At 45.6% G+C, this 26,182-nt stretch overlaps 2 protein-coding genes across 5 annotated transcripts in view; one reads left to right on the top strand and one right to left on the bottom strand.

The window, feature by feature from the left end:
- Nucleotides 1-834: 834 nt before the first annotated feature.
- Nucleotides 835-21,366, top strand: TMEM243 (transmembrane protein 243). 2 transcript variants are annotated; one of them, XM_044245936.1, is made up of 5 exons: nucleotides 835-1,047; nucleotides 1,698-1,999; nucleotides 18,277-18,327; nucleotides 19,346-19,450; nucleotides 20,756-21,366. In XM_044245936.1, the coding sequence occupies exons 2-5, from the start codon at nucleotides 1,922-1,924 to the stop codon at nucleotides 20,876-20,878; spliced, it is 357 nt and encodes a 118-aa protein (XP_044101871.1). In that variant the 5' UTR covers nucleotides 835-1,047; nucleotides 1,698-1,921; the 3' UTR covers nucleotides 20,879-21,366. The 2 variants fall into 2 exon arrangements, with proteins under 2 accessions (XP_044101871.1, XP_044101872.1); XM_044245937.1 differs by lacking the exon at nucleotides 835-1,047 and adding an exon at nucleotides 1,419-1,437.
- DMTF1 (cyclin D binding myb like transcription factor 1) overlaps nucleotides 21,191-26,182 on the bottom strand; it is a 45,482-nt gene continuing 40,490 nt past the window's right edge. For all 3 annotated transcript variants that reach the window (XM_044245933.1, XM_044245935.1, XM_044245934.1), the window contains 4 exons: nucleotides 24,525-24,680; nucleotides 23,630-24,004; nucleotides 22,722-22,869; nucleotides 21,191-22,543 (listed from right to left, as the gene is read on the bottom strand). In XM_044245933.1, the coding sequence (XP_044101868.1) occupies nucleotides 22,434-22,543; nucleotides 22,722-22,869; nucleotides 23,630-24,004; nucleotides 24,525-24,680 (789 nt within the window). In that variant the 3' untranslated portion in view covers nucleotides 21,191-22,433. The remainder of the gene's footprint in view (nucleotides 22,544-22,721; nucleotides 22,870-23,629; nucleotides 24,005-24,524; nucleotides 24,681-26,182) is intronic.

Raw genomic sequence — 26,182 nt, 5'->3', positions numbered from 1 at the left:
CGCACTCTACTCAGTGTTGCAAATTTCAGATGGATGGATTTGTGGTTCTTAGTCCATCCCCCCTGTTCTAATCCCTTAATCTAAACCGCTGAAAGACCACCTGGAATCTTTGCTTGGGCTCTAAATGTTACATGGCCACAGCGTTCCAACGCGCTTTCTCCTGGCATACAAGCATTGTCAGAGCGGTCGTGAATCTCGGAGCTGCACTGTCCAGCAAACCTAGCGTGGTTCCGTTTGTTCCTTAATATTTATGACTCCAAATGCGGTGACACTATGTTGCCTGTAAGGCCTGTCCATCTCCAGTTCGCTATGCTCTATGCCCCGGAAAAGAGGTTGACACACGAAGCGTTCTCTGTGGCTGCAAACATGCTTACTCAGCGCAATCACTAACAGCATGAGTGTGCAAGTCAAAGAAGTACCTTGCCAGTGTCAAGTGCCCACTGTTTCTTTAAACGCCGCAGGATCTCTATCCCAGAACAAAACAAGACAACTATACAAACAACCCTAAACCAAATTTCTCAAAGACCCGCGCTGCGTCCTAGTCGCGCAAAAACTGGTGTGGTTAGAACAGGCTGGCTGTTTTAAAGATGTTTTCAGCCAAATGCAAAGCTATCTTCAGAGAGGTTTTGTACCCACGTGGCTCGCGCAGACGCTAATTACAAAGAGGCTGAGAAACAAGCAGCCAGGGAGATTGGCAGCCCCAGCGGGAATAAACTGGCACCTCCAGAAATAAAGCTCCGCAGCCAATGCGGCGCCGCGGCCCGCGGGATTGGCTGTCCCCGCAGTGACGTCGCCTGGGCGGGCCAAGTCGGTTTGCGACAGAGGCCGCGGGTCCCGGCCGGGGGAGCGGAGGAGAGGGGTTCCGCAGCCCCGCGCTCGGCACTCGAGCCCGCTCTCCGCCAGCCCGGAAGGTCTCTTTCTTCTCCGCGCGTCTCGCCCGCCTCCCAGAGTCTTTGGCACCGAATTCCGGCGGGTGTGTGAGCCCGGGAGCCGCGGACCCCCGCGCCGCCAGGACTCCCCAGCGCGAGGGCGGCAGGGGACGCCGAGGTTTGGCCTGCGGGCACGGGGCGGGCGCGGGGCGGTTCCCGGGAGGGTGGCCAATCTGTGCGCGACCGAGGCGGGATTTTCTCTTCGACTCGCTCCGCCCGGGCGGGTGCTCCAGCCTGGGCTCCTGCGGGAGAGAGCCGAGGAGAGCTGCGGAGAGCGCGGCGGTGCGCGCGGAGTTGCGGCAAATGGAAGGGGATCCGAGATGCCTGGCGCGGCCGCGGCTGCGACGTGCAGCTGCAGCGCTGGGGGAGAGGCCCGCGGAGCGCTCGGCTGGGGCAACTTCACTTTTCCCGCCGCTCGAGAATTGGAGGGGAGGGGAGGTGCCGAGGGCTTGGAGAGGGGCTTGTAATGAAGTCTTCACTGGAACCCCCCTCCTTCTCGAGCGTGGAGGTATTGGTGCCCAAGAGAATACTGAGAAGGCTTGGGAAACAATCGTGTAAAGGAATGCGGTGGTGAGGGGTGGGAATCGCGGGTCCCCCCGGGAGCGCGCGGCCGCGGATTTGCTTGCGGTGCGAGCTGCGGCGCCCGGCGGAGCTGGCCGCGAGCCCGGCCCGGCTGAGTGCTGAGATTTGGGGAAGTGGGAGCCGCGCGGGCGGGGCGTCCCGGAGAGAGTCCGCCACGCTGTGTCTCTTTCCTTTCACTTCCTGCAGCAGCTGCTCGCGATGAGGAGGGCAGCGGCCCTCGGGCGGAGCGGCCGGGTTCCCCCTGCCTGAGCGCCCACCCGCCGCCGACGCCACGGGGACGTCCCCGACCACCTGCGCTTCCGGCCATGAGCTCTCGGTGAGCGCGCGGCGTGGGCAGTCGTGGACCTGACCCTTCCGGAGGTAATGCTGGCTCAGCTTTGAGTGGCCTGGGAGAGCGAAGAAACCCTAAAATGGAGGACTTTTCTGCCAGGACCTATGGCACCAGCGGCCTGGACAACAGACCTCTGTTCGGAGAGACGTCGGCCAAGGTGAGTGCGGCCCTGGAGACCGAGTTTGGGTGTGTGTGTTTTGTTTCCGTGTGTATCTGCTCTCCCGCCGAGTCCTGGCTGCGGCCCCTGAAGGTACTTGTAGGAAGAAAGAGCTGGTTCTTCAATCCTACTTCGCTCTGAAGATGTTTGTCCTGCCACTCGGTTCGCTCCGGACAGGTTTGGCCCCGCAGCCCTGAAGGCGGGGGTGGAGGAAAGTTGAGAAAGTTCCGGGCTGTTGGGGATCCTTCAAGGGTGTACGGAAGCCCCTCTCCAGCCCCTCTCGGAAGGGGAGGTGGCGCTGGAGTGTTAACCTTCAGGAGGCTTCAGGTGTGCAACTAAAGCTTCAAGAAGCAAGAAAACCCCGGAGAGGTGCTTCTGACGAGTATTTACATGGAACCATTAAGAGTTTACTGCTGAGCCAGCCAAGCAAAGAGGCTCCGTAGGAGGGTTTCTATGATGGCGCTCCATTCCGGGAAGAGATTAGAGGGTCTCTGGATCTAAACAAGCTGTAGGACCTTATTTTTTAATACAAAAAGTATAATGCCTTCTTACAGCCTTCATCTTGGGATGTTCTGGGCCAGTAATCGAGGAGAGCTCTTTTTCTCTCTTCTGCTTTAACTCTGAGTCATTTTGGCAAAATGAGCCTGTGGGTCCCCCCCACCCCCGCAGGGTGGTATTGGTGACCTTTGACCCCGACAAAGTCTTTTTTTTTTTTTTTAAAGATTATTTTTAGAGATGGTGCAGGAGTGCAAAAGCAGGAGGGGGAGAGAGGTGACAAAGTCCTTTCAAGCCTCTCAAAAAGTATGGTACATGTGGAGTCCAGAACTTCTTGGGTTTTTCAGCTTTGGGGGGACCTCTGACAGAAAGGATAGGAAACTTGTACACTTGGCGGAGTGGGGTGTAACTCTGAATTTGGAAGCTGCAGGCCTTCTGCAGGACTACTCCATGATTTCTTTAAACTCTGTGTGGGGGTATTCTTTTGTGGAGTAGCTTAACAAGAAAATGTTTTAAGCTTGATCTCTAGGAAGATGCACCTTGTCTATTGTGTGGCTTTGCATAATCCCGGCTCACAGCGCACAAGGTTTGAGAAGTGTGGTTCTAGTTGGTTAGATGTTACTATTTCTACTAAAGTTATTAAGTATTACGTGAGAGGGTCCTCATGGTCCAAGGAACACAGTTTGTTGGGTGAAATAGACAAATGTGATGCATTGGATCTGTGTTATGATGGGACATGGAGGGGGTGTGCTGGAGAAACTGGTCACTTTTATTGGGGAAGATCTTGGCTTCTGACAGCCTTGGGCTTGCACATATGAATGCCCCTAAATTGGGGTTTAATAAGAGGATTTGGGGACTGGAGAGTGGAGGCAGCTTCCTGCGTGAAGGTGTTGGACCTGGGGCACCTGACTGTCCAGTTGTGCCAAGAGCTAAGAGGTTCAGCGTCTCCCTCACATGTGCACAGATTGGGGTTCTGGGTGATGTAGACTTGTGACCTCCTTTAATCCCCACAGCACCTTAACACTGAAGTAGATGACTTGATAATGGGCTTGATTTACAGAGACATTGAGAAATACTGATGTTTTCTGACTTGCTTGGGCCTAAACGGTCAAGTTTTCTATAGCCTGTGATCAATTTGAAACCTATCCAAGAACTTGACTATTCGAAATGTTTCTCTTTGTTGCCTGCTTATTTCGTCCAAGAGCAGATAGGCCTAGTATTACTTAGGCAACTTTGGGCCTTATAACAGTAGGTTCAGATACTTAGAGATTTAGAATGAGGTACAGTTCCACATATCAAAATTTAGTTCCCTCTGTGAGGCTGGCAGAATGACTAGACATAGAGAAATTATCCAGAACTGAGAAGAAAGAGACCGTTGGTCTGAGAATGGGAGAAAACATCCTGCATCTTGCAAGTTGAGATGTCCAGTCTGAAGGAGAGACCTAGGTTTTTAATGACGGCAGGTGGTTTTATTGGAGGATGTACAGAAGACCAGGCCCAGGAACTGGGCTGGGCAAGTTGCAGGGGAGCCATTCCTTTGGAGAGCAGTCACTGCCGGAGCAGGCCGCATCCCTGGTGACCCGGAGAAACCCTTCACTGGCCCCTCTGTGCAGGTATTCCCCAGCCTGCTCTCTTTTGAGATACCAGGAAACTGGACCCAAAAGCCACGTCACCATGAAACTTAGTATTAACGAGCTACCGTTTCTGAGGAGAAAACCCAGCAAGGGGAAAGCCCACTTCCTGTTCTACTCCATTAGATGCTCTGAACTTTCAGTAATCTTGTTTGCCGTACAATAACTGGCCATATGTAGCCTCTCAATTTTACTTTCATCTCTATTTTTTTTTTTAGTCTCCCAATTTTAAATCTAGAGCTTTAGGTCCAGTGTCCACCTCTAAGGCAAAGATGACTGAAAGCCCCCAGAGCAGAGAAGAGTATCCATGGAAGCTGTTTTTCCTCAGTGCCAGGCAGCATGCTAGGCATTCAGCCTTTCCCCTGTTGGGTCATCCAGTTCCTTTGTAAGGTGTGCGTTGTGACTGCTGCTGGGTAACTGAGGAAGCTAATCCCCACGGCAGGCTGCTTGTTCAGTCATACCACTAGCTCTTCCCTGGTAATGTCTGAACAACTCCCTTCAGGAGTTGCCACTGAGAGTAGATAGTAAATGATGCAGTCTGTCTGCATACTTTGGAAAGCACTGTAGACATTCACATTCCAGTTACCCAGTCCCAGGAAGCGGATTCATCTAAAGTCAGGGTGTGAGTGAAAGATTCCAGAATCTACTGTAGGACAGAAGTTACATAACCCAGTGGGCCTTGAGCATCTTCCTTGTGGGCAAGTCTCTGAAGTCTCTTTTATGTTCACCTGTATGGAATGCACATATTTCTTTCATTTACCAAACATGATCAAACATAGTCAGACTTCAGCATGACACTTAGGAATACTTTCTCAGAGCCATGGAGGGGAAGGCAAAGTGAAACCATTCTGTCCTTGCATAAATATCTCGGATGATGGACAAAAGAGGAAACCCGTCTGTTGTTCCTTTAGAATTACCTATTGCTGGGTGGGCTAGCTTACGCATTCTGGTCTGAGTGTTGTTTTCATCCATTCCCAAAGTCTGGGATGTACTTATGTACATTGTTCGAAGGGAAAACATAAATATGGCGCAGTTGCCAAGATGGACATATCTGGGGTTGCCAAGCCCGTGCTCTAGCTTAGCATTTTCTAGTAGAAATGGTCTAGTAGCATGGTCCAGTAGAAATACAATCTGAGCCATATATGTGAGTTTAAATGTCTTAGTAACCATACTAAAGTATAAACAGGTAAAATTAATTTAATTTAATTTAATTTAATTTTTTTTAAAGATTTTATTTATTTATTTGACAGAGAGAGATCACAAGTAGGCAGAGAGGCAGGCAGAGAGAGAGAGAGGAGGAAGCAGGCTCCCTGCCAAGCAGAGAGCCCGATGAGGGACTCGATCCCAGGACCCTGAGATCATGACCTGAGCCGAAGGCAGCGGCCTAACCCACTGAGCCACCCAGGCGCCCCTAAAATTAATTTTAATACATTTTAATTTCCTACCAAAAATAAATATGAGGGGCACCTTGGGTGGCTCAGTTGGCTAAGCATCTGTCTTCGGCTCAGGTCATGATTCCAGGGTCCTGGGATCGAGCCGCGCATTGGGCTCCCTGCTCAGTGGGGAGCCTGCTTCTCCCTCTCCCTCTGTTGCTCTGCCTGCTTGTGCTCTCTCAGTCTCTCTGTCAAATAAAAAAATAATAAATTTGAATGTTTAATCCATACAAAAGCAGACCTATAGACATTTCTGGACTAAGCCTCGGACATCCAGCATGTATTTTTCCCTTGGAGCCCGTGTCATTTTGGACAAGCACGTTCCAGGCGCTCCGTAACCACAAACAGCTGCAGGTGCCTTACTGGACAACACAGTTCTGAAGCAGCTTAGTTCTTAGTTACGCTGTTTCCATAGTCATTCTCAGAAGAAAGTTTCCTTCTCTGGGGGACTTGCTAGAACCCTTAACAAGCAGATGTTCACCAGGACTCTGGTTGGAGAGGGTGGGTAAGTAGTACTTGTGGACTGTTGATAAGGTAGCCTTTTAGGGACATGATGAGTTATGGACTTCTTCCCTCCCCCCATGGGAGCACTCATGAGCCCAATTTCCACAGAATACTTGGCCATGTTCCTGTAGGAAGCCTCTTCCTTTGCTCCTCCCTTCCCTACCCTAGTGTGAACTAAAACTGGAGAATTTCCTCCTCTCTTGTCTGTGGCTGCCTTTAAAAATTTGCCTTAGCACCACACATAGTTGGGGCCATCTTTCTAAGTAACGGAGGGACCCTGATTTAACCTCAGGGCTTGTGAGTCCATCTTCTTTTGGTTTGCTGGCTGCCTGCCCAGTCATCTGAAGTCAGTGCCCTCCAGTCTGGAGGATGAATCTAAGATGGGAGGGAGAGATGGTTCTCTCCGGGGAGAAGGCAAACCAGCACCCCACAGTTAGCACCACTGGGAAAGCAGGAACGCTAGCCCTGGTGGAAGGTCATGTAAACTGCTTTCTGGACCAGCCTGCTGTGTTGCTTTGTCACTGGTTCCAAAAATGAGTGATTGATCTTTTAAGGCGGATGGTGACTGTGGTTGCCCCTCCATTCATACCTGGATGTGATAGAAGAAGGTGAGTGACTTCGGTGAAGGTGCATCACTGAACTCAGCTAATAGGAGTGGGGTATGGGGTCTGTGTAGGGATACGTTCCTGGGTCCTAAGGCTCAGATCTTTGGTTCCAAAGGCAGAAGGTCCAGGTACAAAAGTACTTTTTCTTCTTCCTAAAAACAAAACAAACAGATGGGGAAAAAAAGGTCTTTTTATGGCCTATACTCCAATGAAAGCAATTCCGATTTGGGGCATTTAGCTTCTGCAGATTTTAGCAGAAAATGAGAGAGTTAATTTGAGAGTTATTTTGTGCTTTTTGTGGGAGGAGGTTTAAGGGTTGCTGCTTCATTAATAACAAAACTGTGATTAAGATTACTGTGTCTGCCTGCCTCACCTCCCCCTGCCTAGAAAGCTGAAGTCTTTACTCTGAGGGGTGCAGGCTTCTAGTTTTCCTCTTGATACAGCTTCTGGATGATCCTCTGATTGCAACTCTTGTCTCCCTCAGAGGGGATCTGGTAGCCCGAGGTACCAGATCTGCTGGCCCCTTGCCTCTCTTCCACTGACCAGCCACACTGAGTTGGGATTTCTTGGCTGGACGTAGTAGAGCATGACTCATGCCATGCCTTTTTCCTTTCTTACTCTAGTAAGTTTGCTCTCTCCCACCCACAGACCAGAGGCCTGGGGATCTCTGCCGATTGGGCTCAGGCATTTGTAATTTTAGAAAGCCCCTCAGAGGACGCTGGAGCGTGGAGAGAGGGCTGATTGCCGTGGTCTAACCCATGCTGTGTGGAAGCCCAGGACTGGCTGGAACCTCTCCGTGGACCTATTTCCTTTAGCTGCTGCCTGCTTTTGGCAGATTCTGTTTACCTTTCCGTAGTGTTCTTGCTGAACCCTGAAACCAGACTTGGGATGCGTCGTAGGCCAGTCTCTGGGTGTCTGAGTTTGAAGCAGAGAAAGATGGATTATCAGAAGGGCAGCCCCACAGGAAAGCAAGGGAGAGCATGCCCTGTCTGTGGAACCGAGGAACGGCTGATCTGTGGTTAGCAAAGTATGTGGCAGTCAGAGCAGGACCCGGGTGGACCCTGAAAGTTCTCTCCCACCTGGTGCCAGCCAGGGGGTCCTGGTTTGTGATGTGTTAGCCGGTTGTATGATACATATCAACTGGCATCCCACCCCTGCTCTCTAACTAACTTCAGGAAAAAGAATAAAAGGACAGGGTTGATGATTTTTGCAGGGTGGTGAAGGAATGTATCTGTCTGCAGCCCCTGAAGTTATTATGGAGGGAGAGCCTCAAAAAGGTTTAAGTGAACAAATAAACCTATTCCCTGGATCCAGTGCCCTCCTTTCTCCAAATGTCTGAATTCTCTTCAGTCTAAATCCCCGCCTGAGAACATTCCTTAAAACCCCGCCTGCATCCATGCTGCCCTCCAATGAGCCTGGCCCTCGGAGGTGCCCCCTGGCGCTTACTCCTTGTGTTGTGAGGGATTTTTCTAGATCTTGCCTTCCTGACTCTGAGTGTCAGCTCCTTGAGGGTAGGAGCCATTTGCTTCATTTCTCCAACCTTTCTGGCCCTGGGCACAATGTCCATTCTTGATGTTAAGTATATTAACATCATGTGAATATGTGAGAAGTGAGAATCACCAGAAGGGTAACTACATTCTTGGGCCATGCTGGGTGACTGTAGAAGAGGGGGCTGGTGTTGAGAAGCCTGGAACACTGGGCACCAAAACAGGAAAGGGGTTTCAGGCCCTCTGGCAGCTAACCAGCTGACGGCCTTCCGTGATCATCTCCTTGCTGTGCGTCAGCTGAGGGGCAGGTAGGAAGCCTAATACTGTATTGTACTGGAAACTTCACCTGAGGTTGTTGGCCTCTCAGAAGCTCTCTGGCCTGCTGAGTGGTCCTCTCCACAGATGGACTTTTGCAGGTCTGGGGTGGTAGGCTAGGTCTGCTGAAATGAGTCCTTTCTTTCCTGAGGGTCAGGCTTTGGGCCATGTGTATGTATAGTCCTATTTTTTGAGCTGTTTTAGGATCCAGTGGGTTGACAGACTTGAATGTCCCTGTGAGAATGATGAAATGCATTTGAAGTTGGGGCTGACTTAGAAATTGGGGCCAGGGTATGAGCCCTCTGTACTCCCATTCATCTCTGAGGACCCAGCTTCTCACAGGTAAGATGCCCCATTAGATATAAAAATACTACTCTGACCACATCAGCAGCCACTTACTGACTCTTTGGGAATTGTCACTGTTCTAGGGGCTTTACCAGGATACTACCTCCAGATCCTTTCAGCAGCCCCACATGTTTGACCATTGTATGAAAACGGCAATTTAGGCTTCAAAGTTGAATGATTCCTCTAAGGCCACAGGACGGCTTTCGGGGGGAGAATAAATCTGTTCTGTCCGTCAGGCTCCTAACCTTGTAATCTTGTACTGTGCCTCTTGTGCTAGAGGTCACAGCCCCTTCCTTTGGGATTTTAGGGGTTATTTTGCCCCTTAAACTCATGGAGTAAGTTTGTTTTCTGTTTTCACTGTGATCTGATTTGCGTAAGTGGTGCTTTAATGAAATTCACCTATTTTAAGTTCATGTGTCTATGACAAAGAGAATCAGGTAGGATGGAGGTACAAAAATACTGACAAATGAAAGCTGCTTGAAGATGTGGGTGTGTGAAATAAGGGAAACCTTTGAAAATGTCTGTGCATATACTTTGTCCAGATCGAGAGGAGGTGGGGGTGGGGGTTGGTATTCAGATGGGACATGTGGCCATGGTGGCGCATTTGACCAGGAGCTGAGGGTGAGGGTCGTCAAGTATGGGTGTGCCTGCACCCTGGTGACCACCTTCTCATGCTGCTTCTGCTCTTGGCGCCGTTCCAAGTTTGATGTTTCTTTGGGTTGTCTTAGAAGAGCAGCACCTAGGATCAAGTTCACTGTTGGCCACATTTTGCCAGTGAGATAAGCTTTCCCCCGGCTTTCTACCGTGTGCAGGTTGTCCCTGGGGTGGCCCCAGATGACAGCATGAGGGGAAGCCCCTGCTTAGAGCTGTGTAGCTCTGCGGGAACCACGTTAACCCACTGACAAGGCGTGAGGTTTCCCGCTTCGGCTGGGCCCCAGCCTCTCACATTTTACATCCTCTCAGTAGGTTTATACCTATAGGGCTGCCTCTTGAGGCATCTGATTGTGCCATTTCCAGCACTTTCCTGGCAAGAAGTTTCCCCCCGAGATTTGGAAGAAATAAAAGGAAAATCATTTCTGAGAATGGCCATTTATTTATAGTATTGGTTTGGTTTGAGAAATGCAAAAACTTTCCAAAGTTGGAGGATGTGGCTCAAGGGTCTGACTCAGTCAGTCAGGTTAACAATGGTAGGAAGTGGTGCCCTTTGGACATTTCCTGCGTGCTGAATGGACTGTCTTCTCTTGGCCTCACCAGAGAAGATAATCTTCAGTGACCTGAAGCTCTCGTGGGTTATGGAAGATAAGTTCTGGATTTAAAATGGGATCGAGGTCTTTAATGAAAGGATGAGCAAAGTTCTGGGAGCCTGAAGAAAGAGAAAATTCTACTCAGGACACCAGATCAGAGGGCTTTTGAGTCTTAGACCTTGAAGTAGGATTAGGATTTTTGATAGGAGAAGGTGACAGGGAATCCCAAGCAGGAGGTCCCGCTTGTGTGAAAGGGGTGGGAGCAGGAGAGAACAGGAATGGTGAAGGAACTCCAGGTACCACTGACTGGACTCTGAGAGCTTGCTGGGAATGGCTGGGTGGGAACCTTGAATGCTATGCTAGTGAGTATGATTTCCCTCTGGAGGCTATAGGTTGTTGAGTGTGCACACGTGTATTCTTGTATTCATTTACTAACCACACTATCTCCAAGGAGGTGTGCCATGTGCTGGGACGTGTATCTTTTTTCGTGGAGCATGTGTGCACTACAGGGAAGTTAGAAAGGCATTAAACAATCCTTTTTCTTCCCTCTCTCTTCCTTATTGAGCTTCAGCCATCCTGGCCATTTATTTATCTGTTTGTTTGTTTGTTTATCTATTGTCAGAGACACAAACAGAGGGAATGGGAGGCAGAGGGAGAAGCAGGCTCCCGGCTGAGTAGGGAGCTTGATGCGGGGCCTGATCCCAGGGCCCTGGGATCATGATCTGAGCCGAAGGCAGATGCTTCACTAACTGAGCCACCTGGGCATCCCTCCACCTCCTTTTTTATTTCCTTAATCCACTTTTCAGGCTTACTCCTGCTTCACGGCCTTGGCACTTGCTGTAGTGGCTTGTTGGCAGTAACCTTTGCCCAGATCCTTGCGTGTCTCATTCCTTTTCCACTCCTTAGGTCACATCCTCATAAAGGATTCCTTGACCTCTTTTTTTTTTTTTTAAGATTTTATTTATTTGCCAGAGAGAGAGAGTACACACAAGCAGGCAGAGAGGCAGGCAGAGGCAGCGAGAGAAGCAGGCTCCCTGCCCAGCAAGGAGCCCGATGCGGGACTCGATCCCAGGACCCCAGGATCATGACCTGAGCCGAAGGCAGCAGCTTAACCAACTGAGCCACCCAGGCGTCCCCCTTGACCTCTTTTTATAAATAGCCCCCCTGCCACCTGTCCTGGCCCCCATCATTCTTCATTTACCGGGTTTTATTTTCTTCCTAACTTCCTAACACTTGGCATGTGAGATGAGTGGAGAATGAATGCCTAACATCAAAGTGGAAGGTAGTATGGATGGAAAGTTCTTCTGATGCTGGGGGGAATTGAGCTTTGTGGGCTAGAGATGGACTCCATGACGAAGAGCTTCAATGTACAGATGAGGATGGAGATAACCAAGCCAGGGAGTGGGTGCAGGATTGGCAGAGAAGCAGGTCACCTTCTGGTCCCCTTCAGGCTGGAAAGAATGGAAATAGGAGGAGGAGGAGTTTCCTCTTTTCTTTGGCATCTTTTTTTTAAAGGATGTCTGCTGATACACAGGCTGCAGGAGTGGGATCAGGTAGCTGAAATGAGGTGGACCTGCAAACCAGTTTCTGGAGAGACGCAGAGACCGTCATCTTGGAATGAGAGGCCATGGGAACGCAGTGAGGGCTCAGCTGACAACAGGAATTTGCAGTCAACTCGGTTAGTCTGTATTTGAGTGAATATTTGGGTATCTGATGCCGGGCACTGTGGTCAACATGACTCATGCTACCCGGCACCATTGTACAAACCAGAGAAGGTTCTCTCCTCTGGGCACTGGTAGCTTCCTCAGCCACATGGCTTGGCTTTGTCTGAATTAGAGAAAGGTGCTCCTGCCATGGAGTGCTGCGGGCTGGTGCCAGGGTGCTCAGGGGAGGACAAAGCATGGGGCTGGACTGCAGCCACGCAGCCCCGTGTGGTGAGTGGCCCGCAGTCTGACAGCGGACAAGGAAGACGTGGCCCTCAGGCTCCCAGACCTTACAAGGGAAATGGGGTAGACATAGGTGTAACTTGGCGGGTGGACTTAGGACAGTGGGAAGGCTTCACAGCGAGGCTTAGCGCTGGAGCACAGAAGTCATTGCGGGTTTGTAGGGGGACTCAGGACTGCGTTTTCAAAGCATCAAGAGCAGATGTTGAACAGATCCATTGGGGAGTCTTCATGCACAGCTGAAACCGCTGACTCCATGGCCTGAGATCGGGAGGAAGACCCTCGAGTTAGAGCTTCAGTGGAACAGCTGGGGAATGATCTAGTCCGTGGATGCAGGTGAAGACCAGATTGAGGAGCAGCAGAGCAGAATGTTGGAGGGATACAGATTTGGCCAAAGCAGGTGCAGAAATGATCGAGGAACTGAGAAGAGGAGGGGGAAGAAGTTGACTGGACATAGGTCTTCAAGAGGATGCTTTAGTCCATTTGGCCTGCTACAGCAACATAGCACAAACCAAGGACCAGGTGATTTTATAAACAACAGACATTGCTTTCTCTCCATTCTGGAGGCTGGAAGTCCAAAGTCAGAATGCCTGCCAGACTGTAGCTTGTGTTTGTGCCCTCATGTGCCAGAAGGGCACCAGCCCATTCCTGGGAGTTAAGTGGGCGGTAGGATGCGAACCTGAGAAATTAGGGGGTACAAACACACGGACCATAGCAGAGGATGTTACTGCAGCTGCTAACTCCATTTGGCCCAGGGAGGGAGTAGGCAATGCCCTGTACCCCATTCCTCAGCCGTGAACCTGGCATGAGTACATGGTGACATGGCTCTCTTGGGGACAGCGTTCAGAGACAGGCAGCAAGGGAAATGTAGTGTGTGGGAGAACTCCGCAGCCCACGAAGCCATTGGCTGATATGAGTGGGTTTCAGAGGGTGGGACGGCTCACAGGACTTGGCGAGTGTGGGTGTGAGGACAGACCTGCAGAACGTTCAGCGGGTGGGTGTAGGTCTGCTGGGCTACCCACGATAGTATTGGAGGTGAAGGATTTTATGGAGTCACGGAGTCATTTTATGATGTGGGGCTCGATCCCAGGACCCTGGCATCATGACCTGAGCTGAAGGCAGAGGCTTTAACTCACTGAGGACCCAGGTACCCCGGAATTCTCAATCTTACCCCAAGACTTGTACCCTCTGTCTCTCTCCAGAGGGTAGAAGAGATCGTTTCTTTGGCTTTGCGCATCCAGGGATTTTCTCTTCGGCAAAGCTTTCTGTTTTCCTTTGCTTCTCCCTGGGAGTATTGAGCATCGCCAGAGCATGGACTCCTTGGCAGGAGTTGCTGTCAAGCCTCTGAAACGAGTGTGTGGTCCTGCTCTAGCCCAAAGTCAGTAACTGGGCTTGTCCTCAGATAGGGAAAGCTGAACCATGGTGTATTATGTATTTCCATGGAATTAATGGAACCTAGCCTGGAGGCACCTGGGAAGGTGTCGGGCCTTTGTGGCTGGCAGGAACGGACTTCTGAGGGTGCAGGAGCAGGCCATAGCTTCTGCTGGGCTGTGGCATGTCCGTCCCGGCACTGTGAGGCCACGTGCCGCTCTGCCTGGGAGTGGAGATTTCGAGGAGCCGGACCCCACATGAATAATAAGAGGAGCCTCCATTGGAGAGAGGCCCTCGGAGAGAGGTACTGTTTGGCCACTTCTGTTGACAATTCTGAGTCAACCGTGTGCCAGGCCGCAGGGAAGACAAGGAGGCCGCCTGCCTGGCCTGAAACTGACTGCCAGCCCTAGTGGAGGAGACCAGCAGTAAGTGGCAAGTCCAGGTGGTGTGATCTTGGGAGTCTGGAGACAAGAGCATCTCATCCTGAGGGGAAGGTGCCCAGAAAGGATTTATGGTGCATTTGATATTCAAGTTGAGCTCTGAAGGGTGAGCATTCAAATTGGGAGGGTGGCATGTTAGGCACCCCACCTCCCACTCCACAGCTCACCCTCATGAGAACATTAGGCCTTCTCTTTTTCTCAGGGGTCAGTATGAGACGATTCTGTGTGAGGTGGTGGTTTTCTGTGTCCCTGTATTTGCAAGGACCCATGCAACCAAAGTTTACCTCTTCCAATGATCCACTGTGGTTATAAACCCTATTGCACTTCCCACTTCCCCAGCAGTCTAGTACTAACATCTGAGCTTAAATCAGATGAGTTTTCTTTAGTCCAGTTTTTGTGCCTGCCCTCTCACTCCACTCCCTAAACCCCTTTGGAAATTTTGCCTTGGTCTTTTTGTTGTTGCTTGAATGGGTTGGGGTTTTACTGTAGTAGCACAAGCCTTTAAATCCATTTTGGAAGAAGGCAAAAAATAAATTGCTCTGGAAATGGAATACTTGTTAGCATTCTGAACAGTCTAGAACCAGGGTATTTCCAGGTTGCTGAGGGCAAATGCCAGTTTTTGTTTATTTGGGATGTTACTATCAGTTTCCTCCCAAGGCCATTATGAAACCTGAGCATTTGACATGTGTTTGGGGTTCTCTTGTCTAGTATCAAGCTGACTAATGACTAACAAGGAAAGATTGGGGGCGTCTCTGCTGTTTGATTGCTGGGGAGTAGGCCTTCTACTCTGGCCCAAGTGCAGTTTGAAGCTGACAATCTGAAACTAGAAATCGTTAAAGCAGGAAGGATCCAGATACCATGTAGCCCAGTCCTCTGGTATGATAGACCCAGATGGTGTAAGGGATCTTTTTAAAGTCACATGGTTAGCCAGTGGCAGGAAGGAGATAAGCAGCTTGGTCTCCTAACTCGAATTTCTGGATCCATATGTATTACTGGTCTAAACTGTCTTAGACTTTTGGCTTGGATTTTGCAAAGAGCATTGGATAGACTTGGCTGTTACCTGGTTGTATGACCTTGATCAGTCTTATTGAACTTACCCATTGGTAAATGGAGATTGTGTTTTCTTACTTAATTCACAGGGTTACCTTCTATCAAGCCACTGGCATGTAGGTCCATCACTTTCTCCTTCCCCATTTCCAAGGAAAATGAAGAGCTAACTGCTTTGGGCTGATGCCAGCCCTTTTGCTCAGGTCTAATGAAGTTGGCTTAGCTATGGGCTATCTCCATTTGCCATACTTTTGTTCTCTTTGGGGTCTTTTTGTTCATCTGCTAGTCCTCTTTCAGGTTTGACTTTCTTGTATTCTCTGTCCGATGAAGGTACCTCACTTCCTTTCTCCTTAGTGCCCTCCTGAGCTCTGGACAGTGTCAACTTCTGGAGGGTAGAGACCGTTTTACTCATTGTTGTATTTGCACCTGGAATATGATAATTTTCATTTTATTGAGATATAATGGAGATGTTCAAATGAATAAGTGACTCACAAAGTAATATATGTAGAATTCCTCCTGAGAACTGTACATTTCCTGTGTTCATGTGCTAGGGTGTCCTAATTCCTGTCTTCTCTGCAGTTAAGGGTCAAGGATGATTTTGATCCTATCAAGCTATCATGGGGAGTGAAAATAAAGCACAGTAGAAGGTCTAAAGGTCTGGAAGGGGAGCAGTTTTGGTAGGCAGAAATAAGAACAATAAAACTGGGAGGAGACTGTTTCTGTGAGAACTTAATATTCTTATCTTTATGAACTTTATAGTTATATGGTACATATTAGTTTGAAAACTGCCCTTTGAAGTGCTATTATTTGCTTTTATTGCTCTATCTTTGGAGACTGGGAGCTGGGAGAGATTGTAAAGCCCAGCAAAGTAATCTCTGGGCCCAGGGAAGGGTCTCTTCTCTACTGAACTTCTCACATTTTAATGTGCGAATCTTGTTAAAATGCAGATTGATTGTGGGTTCTGGGGCAAAGCCCAGGATTCTGCATTTTTCATAGGCTCTCACGTGAGGCAAATGCTGTTAGGCTGCAGACCACACTTTCCATAGCCAGCTTTTAGAAGGGCCTGAAAGTGTGAGGTCTTTTTAAGTCAACTCTGGTGTTTCTTTGGCCTGGTTCATAGTTACTTAGATAGCAAAAGGCCTGAAGCCAAGTCCTTGGCTTGGAGAAGGAAAACCTGGTGAGAAACACTAAATGGTTCATCCCATTTTGGGAGTCCCAGAGGGGCTGCATTATGATAGAATGACTGACACTCATGAAGATGACTTGGGATTCTACTCAGTTAACCGTCTAGAAGGCAAGCAAGGAGTCTTCATTAAAGTTTAGGTATCATATCATTAAAGATTAAAACCAGTTAGGCTTATGTAAGTTTAACAACATGAAAAAGTCATTGGAGGATCTCTTCTTTTCTGAAAGATACTCCACTGTAGTTCTTTGCTAATGGGCTTTTTGAGGGCCCACCTGCTAGTTGATGTCTTTGCTAAGACCAGCAGTAGCGTTCTAAGTTGCTCTTCCATTGAGAAGCATAAATGGGATTTGCTCTTTTGGCACCGAATCCCATCTCCATTTCTTACCTCTCTCTCTTACCCATAGTGAGACCTTGGGCAAATTTCCCAAAGCACATTTTTGCCACGTGTAAAATAGTCCCAATACCATTCCATCCGGATTTTTTTTTTAGAAGATATGTAATAGCTCTTGGCATAGTTACTATCCCTTCACTATGATTGCTTTTCCTCCTGCTCTGATCCTAGTTGGCATCTTGCTGTGCTGTTTGGAGATAAGGGATTCTTCTTGGCTACCTCACCTGAACCTCTTCACTGTCTTCTTCCTACGGGTAAGAGAGCTGTTGTGAAGTATGTAGACCTTTGTAAACTTTTCAAGTCCCTGGAACTCCTAAAGAGATGAGAGCAGATATTTTCCCAACAGACCAGAGTTCAGTTAAACCTTTTTCACGAGGTAAAAACAGTGGGGCTCCCAAGAATAGACTGTACAACTTAGGTTGAGACACAGTTGTCTTGTGTGTGGACACTAGTGACTAGTGATTAGTGAATTTGCCCTTGGGTCTCTTTCGCCACAAACAGCTGTAATTTCAGACTCTCTGTATGGCTGGGCAGGCTTCTCTAGCTGAGGTGGTGAAAAGATGAAAAGATTTGTTTGGAGTCCTTCTAGGTTAGAAAGGGTGTGGCTTGAGTTGTTACCTTTGTCCCTGTAACCTGTGAATTGCAGTGGCCTTTGTCTAGATAGAGTGGTTTGTCCTTGTTGAGATCAGGCACAGGATACTTGGCTTTCCTTCACTCTTCCTCTCAGCTTTGCTTGCCTCTTAACTTTGGATTCTTAGCTTAACTGTAGATAGCTCGGAAATGGTGTTCAGTTGCAGCTCCCTGCTTGTTCCTTCCTGTGCCCTTCCTGTCTGTGAGCTTTTGTTTATTGACTATTCATGGTCAATATTCTGCTGTTCCTTGCTCAGATGTTTTGTTTGTTTTGACTTCTCAGAAATAAGACTACTTGGTCTTCTCAGTGGCCTTTAAAGTAGTATTTCTTAATCATGACCTTGTTCTGTAAGCTCAACCAAATCTATATATTATACATGTATTACATATTACTAATATTATATTAGTTTTATATATACAGCTGAGACTTTATCTAGCCAGTGACCTTGATTTGGGAATCCTGTTACAGAGTTGACTCTCACTTGCTGTGGGGCTTTAGGCAAATAATTTTAATCATACTCACTGGAACTAATTTATCTTAATCTATAAAATAAAGATTGAGTTAGATGAGTTTTCCAGACCTTTCTGTGGAATTGGTTGGAGTGGGGATGGGAATGACAAGACTCAGTGGGTAACCCCAGGCTCTGCATTCAGTCAAATGGTTATTTTGTTATTAAGTTGGAAAAGCACTGGCCTAGATGGTCTGAGATGGCCTCCAGCCCTGGCATTGTATGATCCCTTCCAGCAGTAGCATCTACTTTTAAATCACATTAGACAAGGACACCTGAGCTGTCCTTGTAGTAGGCCCAAACTCATGGCCCTCAACATCCTCTGTAGTCTGGTTTGTGACTGGCTGACCATCCCAATGCACTTGTCCTTTTGCCTCTGTTCAGACTGTTCCCAGCAGCACAGGGAATATTCATAAGCATCCTTTCCCCATTCAGTCCTTCCCCAGTCTTCAAGACTCTAGTGTAAAAGCATCCTGTCTCTTCAGAAACCTTTTCTAATTAGTTGTCTGTGTCTTCCCAAGGTACCTTCTCCACTCTGATGGCACGGTACTTTGCCTTTCTGGCAGTTCTGTGTATGTGTATGCTCAGAGAGGGGCAGGACCTTAGTTTCTTAATTCTAAATCCCCCCAGTGGCTAGAACTGTACCTTTCTGGCAGTGCCATGGGTCCATGATAGAGCTCAAAAATGCTTTTCTCTTTCAGGATCGAATCATCAATTTAGTTGTTGGCAGCTTAACATCCTTGTTGATCCTAGTAAGTATGTTTATTTTGTGTCTCACCCAGGCTTTTCGCTTAAGTTTTTTGAAAGCTTCAGGACTGTGGTTCAGTTTAACACTCGGAAAAAAGACTTGTAAGAGGCCAGTATGTGAACCTGTGGGGTATTCTAGTCTTCGTCTAGTATTGTTTTATTACTGCTTAAACAAAACTGCAGTTGGCAATGGGAATACTTAGATTTCTACCCTCACCCCCCCAGCTGAAACAGACACATGAAAGCATCTTTCTGAGTTTGCAGTGTATGTTTAGTAAATTTGTAACTTCTCAGTGGCACCTGCATTTCCCCTCTGTGTATCACCCACAACTCCCCGTTTCTGCTAATCCCTCAAGTCTATTTTGTCCCTAAAAGCACACTCATTATCCTTTGGTTTAAAATGATTATTTGGTCATTATTCTTTATCCCACGTAATGTAGTTTGGTGCTCCTGCTGTAAAATAAAGCTATAGTTCCCAGAATCTGAAAATGGCATTTTTGTAGCACATTTTCATTAAATCGAAGAGAATTTAATGAAGTTTCAATGACTTCTTAAGAAAAAGAATGAGTATAATGCTTTATATCCGTGGTAGAAACAGAACTCCAGTATATTAGAAACCTATCTCCATATTTTCTAAAATGTTCAAAAACCTTTTTGGTTTTAATTGTTGCTGGCGTATTCAAAATAACCTAATAAAGGTTAGAACTTTTCCCAGTGTAATCCTTAATACTGGGAATGAGGTTTAAATGCTTTCTAATCTTTTTGTAAAGAGGTTATTTTGAGCTTAGCTAGTTTTATGAGCATGATGTTTTGTCTCCTTTCACAGTAGAGGAAAAGTATAGAAAAGGAAGTACTAAAAACAAGTAACATACTGGAACAGATTTACAAATACTTTACTAAATAGTAACATTCCAGAAGGCAAACCTGGTGGTAGATACTATTTTACAATGTTAAGTGTTTTATAATAGGCCATAGCTTAAACTCCAGTCTAACCAAGGCCTGACACAATTTCTTTTCATACAGGTCACGCTGATCAGTGCTTTTGTTTTTCCTCAACTACCTCCAAAACCGTTGAATATATTTTTTGCTGTCTGCATCTCTTTGAGTAGTATTACTGCCTGCATACTTGTGAGTACTATTTAGAATTTAAATTGAGTATCCCTGAGGGCTGAAGATTGCAGTATACACCTAGGATTTTGATTCCCAGCTTTTTGGGTCTGTAAGAAAGGGTGTATCTAGTTACCCGTCCCCACCTTGATGCAAAGGATGTCAGAAGTCTCAGTATTAACTGACAGATTTCTTAGTTTCTAGAATCAGGAGTCATTAATTCTAAAGGGACACTGTTCCTTTGAATGCTTGTTGGGGGGCGGGGGGGGGATAGTTAAGACTTGGGTGGCCAAAAGCTTTGGTTTAAAATTGACCTAATTCATCTTCCTTCAAGGACTGCATACAGGCCCAGGAGGATCTGGCAAATGCCATTACTGCTCTAAAGGGAAGAGATACAGCATTCCCGATTTAATTCTAATTACAGAATTAAGTCTATTTTAATTTTTCTGCTTATCTCCCCAAATGAAAGTAATTAACACCAAGACTCTCCTGGGAAATCTTAAGCTATAGCTTTGTCCTTGTCCCAAGAATGTACCATTTTACCATAAAGATGCATTTCCTCTACATAAAGAAAATAAAGATGGTGATAAATCCTCACTTAGATATTTGCCAGTTGTTTAGTCATTCATTATTTGGCTAATGTTTTATTTCCCTCAAAGAGAGGTAGAACCCAAACTATAAACCCTTAAGAGCAAGTTTTGACTCACAACTCACAAAGACTTTAAATCACCACTGTAATGTGCTTATCTAATGCATTTCTGCTCTACTCCTTTGCTCTTAGGAAGAGTTGGCCCATGCACTTCTGGAGCTTTTGAAACAAAGCTACCAGAGATGGCTCTTCTTACTCCCAGCCTAAAGCCAGGAGTGACTAACATGATCTAGTTTTTGTATAAAAACCTAGTGTATTGGCAATCTGACTCTGTAATTGGTAAGAATGTAAATTTGCCATCCCTTCCAGTATGTGAGAGAGCTCTACCGTTTACTCAAATCCATTTAAAACAGACATACGAGGTGGATATTCTTGGATGGCTTGTTAGTGATCGGATGACTACTGGTTTGAACAAAACAAGAATAGCTGAGAAAGCAGGAATAGGTATGATCCTGGATGTGGAAACTTGGTACTACTAGAACTATAAAGAGAAAAACTGCATTCTGGCCACATTAGTTTCAGAAATATAGACTAATGTAAAGATGGTCTTGCTTGGGCAGGGGAGGTATATATGGATGGAATTGGTCATAGTTGAAAAGAATTAGCTGTATTTAAAAATTTTCATGCCAGGCCCAGTGGCTATTACTTAAACTGTTACTTATTTTTTCTTCTTTTAGATCTACTGGTATCGACAAGGAGACTTAGAACCGAAATTTAGAAATTTAATTTACTATATCTTATTTTCTATCATCATGTTATGTATATGTGCGAACCTGTACTTCCATGACGTTGGGAGGTGAGGCTGCCAAGGAGAAATACTGACCAGGTCTCTTCAAAGCTATACGTGAGGACTGTGAATCAGAGCTGGGTAAGCTGTGCTGAAGAATCTCCTGCACAAGTCTGATACATGATTTTCATGTTAACTGTAAATCTTTAATTCCCTCTTGCAGGGGACGCATATCCTAGATTGCTTTGCTTTTTCTTTAAGGAGGTGGTGTTGCACTAAAACATTCCAACCCTTAAAGCTCAAATGGCACAAGCAATTTTCACTTTTGAAATTGAACATTTTTATAATGTAAGTGCATGGCGAAAAGCTATGTAACAATCTTGCATTTTAAGACAAATATTCTTTTATTTCTGTTAAACTGAATATACAATTATTGTTCCCTAGGCAACCAACTTTTCCTTATAACTACAATTTCACATTAACAAAACACAGACGGTGAAAAGACAACTTTGATTGTGAAGATCTAATTACAATAATAAATAAAATAATTTATACAAGGTTTTTTTTTTTCTTTTTTCTTTTTTGGGGTGACTTTTCTATAGGGGTCATGTTCATTAAAACCTTAGAGGCTAATTTTGGCTTTACCTTCTCTAATACAGGAATGACTCTTGATTTCTTTCCTTTTATAACCGAAGCAAATTTTGTTTGTTTGTTGTTTAAACTGCCTGAGAGGGAGAAGTTGTGTCGCACCCCACCAGGTAATGCACTAAAGTGAAGGGCAGACTCTGATACCTTCCCTCAACTATTTCGGGTAATTTGTTTAGCAAAACATCTAAGAGTCATAGTATAGGGTAGGCAACCTTCCTGTCCCATTTAGTTTAATTTTACTTCAAAGTGCTAACTTTGTAAACTGACAACAGTGGATTCTGAAGGGGTGAAAACTCTACTTATCTTCTGATGAGCTGTGTTGCTATTCTCTTCCATATGCCCTTTCTAAGTCATAAAAACCTGTAGTGAATGTTCTTAAATCTTGTAATGCTGCTTTGTGTACCCAGCCTGAATCAGCTCCCACTGCCAGCAATGGGTAAACCAACAGTAACGGCCACACAGTTCCCATCTAGGTCTCTGTATGGGATGCTGGTCACCTTTTATACTAACGATACTTAACATTTTGAGTGTCACTGGTAAGCTCTATGCCATGTTGATGGGACATTTCTGAAATATGAACAGGCCTACTTGAGACTGGATAGAGCCATGTCCGGTGTTTAGAGATGAATATGACTGCTTTTAAAACAGAGTAGATAAGCTTTGGTGACTGTAAACTTTTCTCAGTAGCTGAAGTGAATGAAATTCCCTGCTGACAGTTAACAGGAATCACAGGGATCTATGCAGTTAAGACTTCCATACTCAGTTCATTTATACACTGTCCTAAGACTAGACCTCAGATGGTATAGTTTAAGGAGGTAAAAGTCATAGCAGCAACATGTATGTGGCTTTCAGCACTGAAGCTATTTAAAAGCCAAAGGAATGGTGAATTAAGCCTCTTGGGAGTTGCTCCTATTTCTTTGGAGATGTTGTAATTAACAGTGTGGCTTCTCTGCCTGAGCTACCTGTCTCTGAAAAATTACCTAATGACAGTTGACCAAATCCTCAACATCCTTTGAGTCTTCTGAAACAGGACTGCCCAAAGATGATCCAATGATATTTGATTCTTCTCGATGATGTTGGAGTATGGGATCTGTAATGAGTTAAGTGTTCAGTAAGTTTACATGTACTCTCTAATGCATCTCAAGAAGGTATAGTAAGTACCCTATCAAAGTACAAAAATCTAACAAGATGACCAATTATTGTTGGATCAAGTAGCCTGATGTTCCCCTTAAGATTTATCAGGCACATGATGGAGTTCTATTATATACCTGTTAGCGTTGTCAAAGGCAAGACAGATTCAGTATCTATAACATCAGATGCCTGGATGAAGCCATGTGGTGAAGGAACGATAAGGATGGTTTCATCATCTATGGTGGTTTGATCAACTTGTTCTTCTATGGTAGGAGACTCTAGATCCTAAACAGTGGCAATTAAAAAAAAAAAAAAAGACATTCTGACTCCTATTTCTTAGTTTTCTTTAAAGATTCCAAACACATTTAGCTTTAAAAGGACTTAATATTCAAACATTATCCCATTTAATAAAGAAAATCAAAGTTGAAAAATGCACAAAACAGAACTTAACAGAAGCCTGAATGTAGAAGAAACAATGCTGTTATGCTGGAAGGTTATTATTATTATTATTTTTTTAAAAGATTTTATTTATTTGTCAGAGACCGAGGGAGAGAGAGCGAGCAAGCACAGGCAGACAGAGAGGCAGGCAGAGGCAGAGGGAGAAGCAGGCTCCCTGCCGAGCAAGGAGCCTAATGTGGGACTCGATCCCAGGACTCTGGGATCATGACCTGAGCCGAAGGCAGCTGCTTAACCAACTGAGCCACCCAGGCGTCCCTGCTGGAAGGTTATTAAGGAAGGTTACTAACCTGTACCACAAAGACCTGCTATGAACCACTCTCCTGAAAATGGTTCCATAGGTCCCAACAAACAGTTCTCAATCTTTTGGAAGGGTAGAGGGGAAAAGTTTTGGTGCTAAGGCTGTGCGACACAGCTGTCTCATACTTGTGAGGTCACAGATGGAATCTGCATTTGATTTTGTGTCCAGAGGAAAAAGGAAGTTAATGGAGACCCTCTCTCCCCCCACCCCATAAATTATTGCTAGGCTTTTTCCAAACTGAAGGTTTAAGGCTCAAGCAAGAAGGCTGTTCCCTTAATTGCAACTTACCTCAGTAACATAAGCACGGGCTAAAGGAGAAGACGATTCCTCTTGTTTCAGGTCGGTGTCAGAGATTTCTTCTGTTCTGACCATAACACTATTCATCAGTTCTGTGCTATTTTGGTCACTGAATTTGGATACATGAGCATCATTAAATGATGGCTCTACAGTTATCTTAGGCTGATGAATTTCATCTGGGAAAGTGTCTGCTTCTAGGGCATCTGGAGGGTCAGGAAAATCAGATGAGTGAATATCACTATCTACTGTCAGTTCTGCTTGGGATATGGAAGAAGTGATGTCCTCTGTGGCAACGGTCTGAATGATGACTCGTGGTGTGTGACATTGCACTGTGACGTTGTCACTTGTGTTCAACAAATGTTCTGGCTATAAAATGTCAAAGAAAACGATCAGTGGCAAAATGAGAAAATCCCTACCAGACTTCAGTTATAAGCGACAATTATCATTTATAATTTATAGGTGGTACCCTACTGTCCCCTCCCCTGTTCTCTTACCTCTGGAACTGCAGTGTTCTTACCACTGTTTTTCTAGGACCCCTCATCCCCATCATTCCATCTCATGGAAGGAGACACATGGGATTAAGGGTTATGCCTCAGTGAAGGCAGAGTGATGGTGTAAAACTATGTTCCTGAGACAACAGCAGTAGGAGAAATTGTTTAAATACATGGACTACTTTAGTTCTGGTTCTAAAACTCTGTTATCAATTAGACCTGGTCCCTAACATGTAGGTAAACACTTAAACAGAGAACATAATCATTTTCCCCCTAGACCTATTATTATTGAAGGCATCTGGGTTCTCTCATGGTATTAAAAACAAAAAGCTTCTGTGACATCATACAGTCTTCTCTACAGAAACTAGAAAAATTAAGGAATTGACGTAACATACGGATAAAGCGTGGACAATGATCTGTTCAGGAGAAGCAGGAGCAGCAGCTGTCAGGGTTACTGTGGGACTAGCCGTCAGAGTGAGGGGAAGGCCTTGGCTTGAGCTTGTCTGAAGTAGGTAGGTACCTGGAGTGCCAGTGGGCTGTAAATGGAAAGACTAAAGGAAAAAAAAAGTTAAGAATGACACGGGTGCAACAGACTGAGTAACTAAGCTTATTTATTAAGTCTAGGTTTATATCCAAAATGGGGTCTTTAATATACTCGGCACAAATGTACTTCCCAATCCTGAAGGTGCCCTCAAGTAATAAAATGAAGAGTATAATATTGACTTGTCCTACATCCTTATATTTGTCTTAGAGATTTAACAGAGAGGCAAGGCCAGACCTTGATCCTGCCCTTCACTCCCATGTATTTCTGTGGTACTGTCTTAGCCATTTATTTCAAGGCACCAAGACATGGTAGCGTCAGCCACTGTGTCCAGTGCAGGAACTCACACACAGTCTTCCTTCACGTCTATCTAGAACATAAAGAACTGCCACTCTCTCCATTTTTGAAAAGGTACTACTACAGCAGCGCTGAAAAGATTTTTTTCATAGTAAAATTTTACGAAATACTTCTTATACTAAGGAGAAATGTACAGAGATAGTAATTAGTGTTGTGAATGACAAAAAGTATTTGATGGACAATACATTTATCTTATATGTTTCACAGAACTGTAACAGAACTATTCAATGCCAATAAGCCCTTCATCGCCATAAGCTTCTACATTTGATAATTTGAGTTCAGTTTATCCTACTATCCCAAAGGGAAGGTAATTTGCACTTAAAGGGTGATGTTGAAATCCTAGAGCCTGTGGTCCTGTGTACTGATGTTACAACAGCTCTCCTGGGACCAGCTCAATGAACCTTATTGCTAAAGCAGGCATAAATAACTATCTCAGGGAAGCAGTTGTGGGCATTACAAATTATTAGTAAATGGTGCCTGGCACACAGTAAGATTCAATTTCTTTCCTCCCTCTCCATAAAAGTAAAAGCTGATCATTTACAACACAACCTTCAGTAAATTAGATGTGGTTAGACAGTAAATACTTTATATATATGCATCTTAATTTACTTAAGTTCCTCTAATGTTCATGATTTTTTTTTTTTGAAGCTGAGGCACTATCATCCTTTATTAATAAATAAGGATGGAAATCTTTAAATATTTGTGACCCAAGTAAGTAAAAACCTGAACACATACTCTAAATATATGTATTATATTATTTGGCCAGGGGGAAGATGGGAGGTGACAAAATAAAGTTATCAACCTGTGAGAAAGGCTATTATACATCCCTAATGTGGAGACTACAGGATTAGGAAGCCGAAGCTTTGGTTAAGTAAACTGCTAGCAGAAATTCCAAAGTTGATCTAAAAGAGAACCTTTAGCCACATTGGCTATCCTCTTGAGATGTAACTTGTGCAGAGGATAAACTTTTGTACTAACAGCCCCCTGTTTTTCACAGCAAATAAACCTTGACATAATTTAAATAAAACCTACTTTATATTTTTTTCCTGAAAAATAAGCTAATTCTGGGTATTACCATTTGAATGAAGACTTAAAAAGTTATTCTATGAGAAACCCCCTTTCTTCAAATTAGCAATCTTGGCCCTTTGCTCCCCC

Source organism: Neovison vison, chromosome 4 (assembly GCF_020171115.1).
Source record: "Neovison vison isolate M4711 chromosome 4, ASM_NN_V1, whole genome shotgun sequence".
Taxonomy (NCBI): Eukaryota; Metazoa; Chordata; class Mammalia; order Carnivora; family Mustelidae; genus Neogale; species Neogale vison.
The sequence above is the reverse complement of the archived record's forward strand: the minus strand, read 5'-3'. Positions and strand labels throughout refer to the sequence as shown.

Excerpts from the sequence above, each read along its gene's own strand:
- TMEM243 (XM_044245936.1), top strand. The coding sequence starts at position 1,922 with ATGGAGGACTTTTCTGCCAGGACCTATGGCACCAGCGGCCTGGACAAC. Across the intron at positions 18,328-19,345 it reads TAACATCCTTGTTGATCCTA|GTCACGCTGATCAGTGCTTT; the intron begins GTAAGTATGTTT and ends CTTTTCATACAG. Across the intron at positions 19,451-20,755 it reads GTATTACTGCCTGCATACTT|ATCTACTGGTATCGACAAGG; the intron begins GTGAGTACTATT and ends TTCTTCTTTTAG.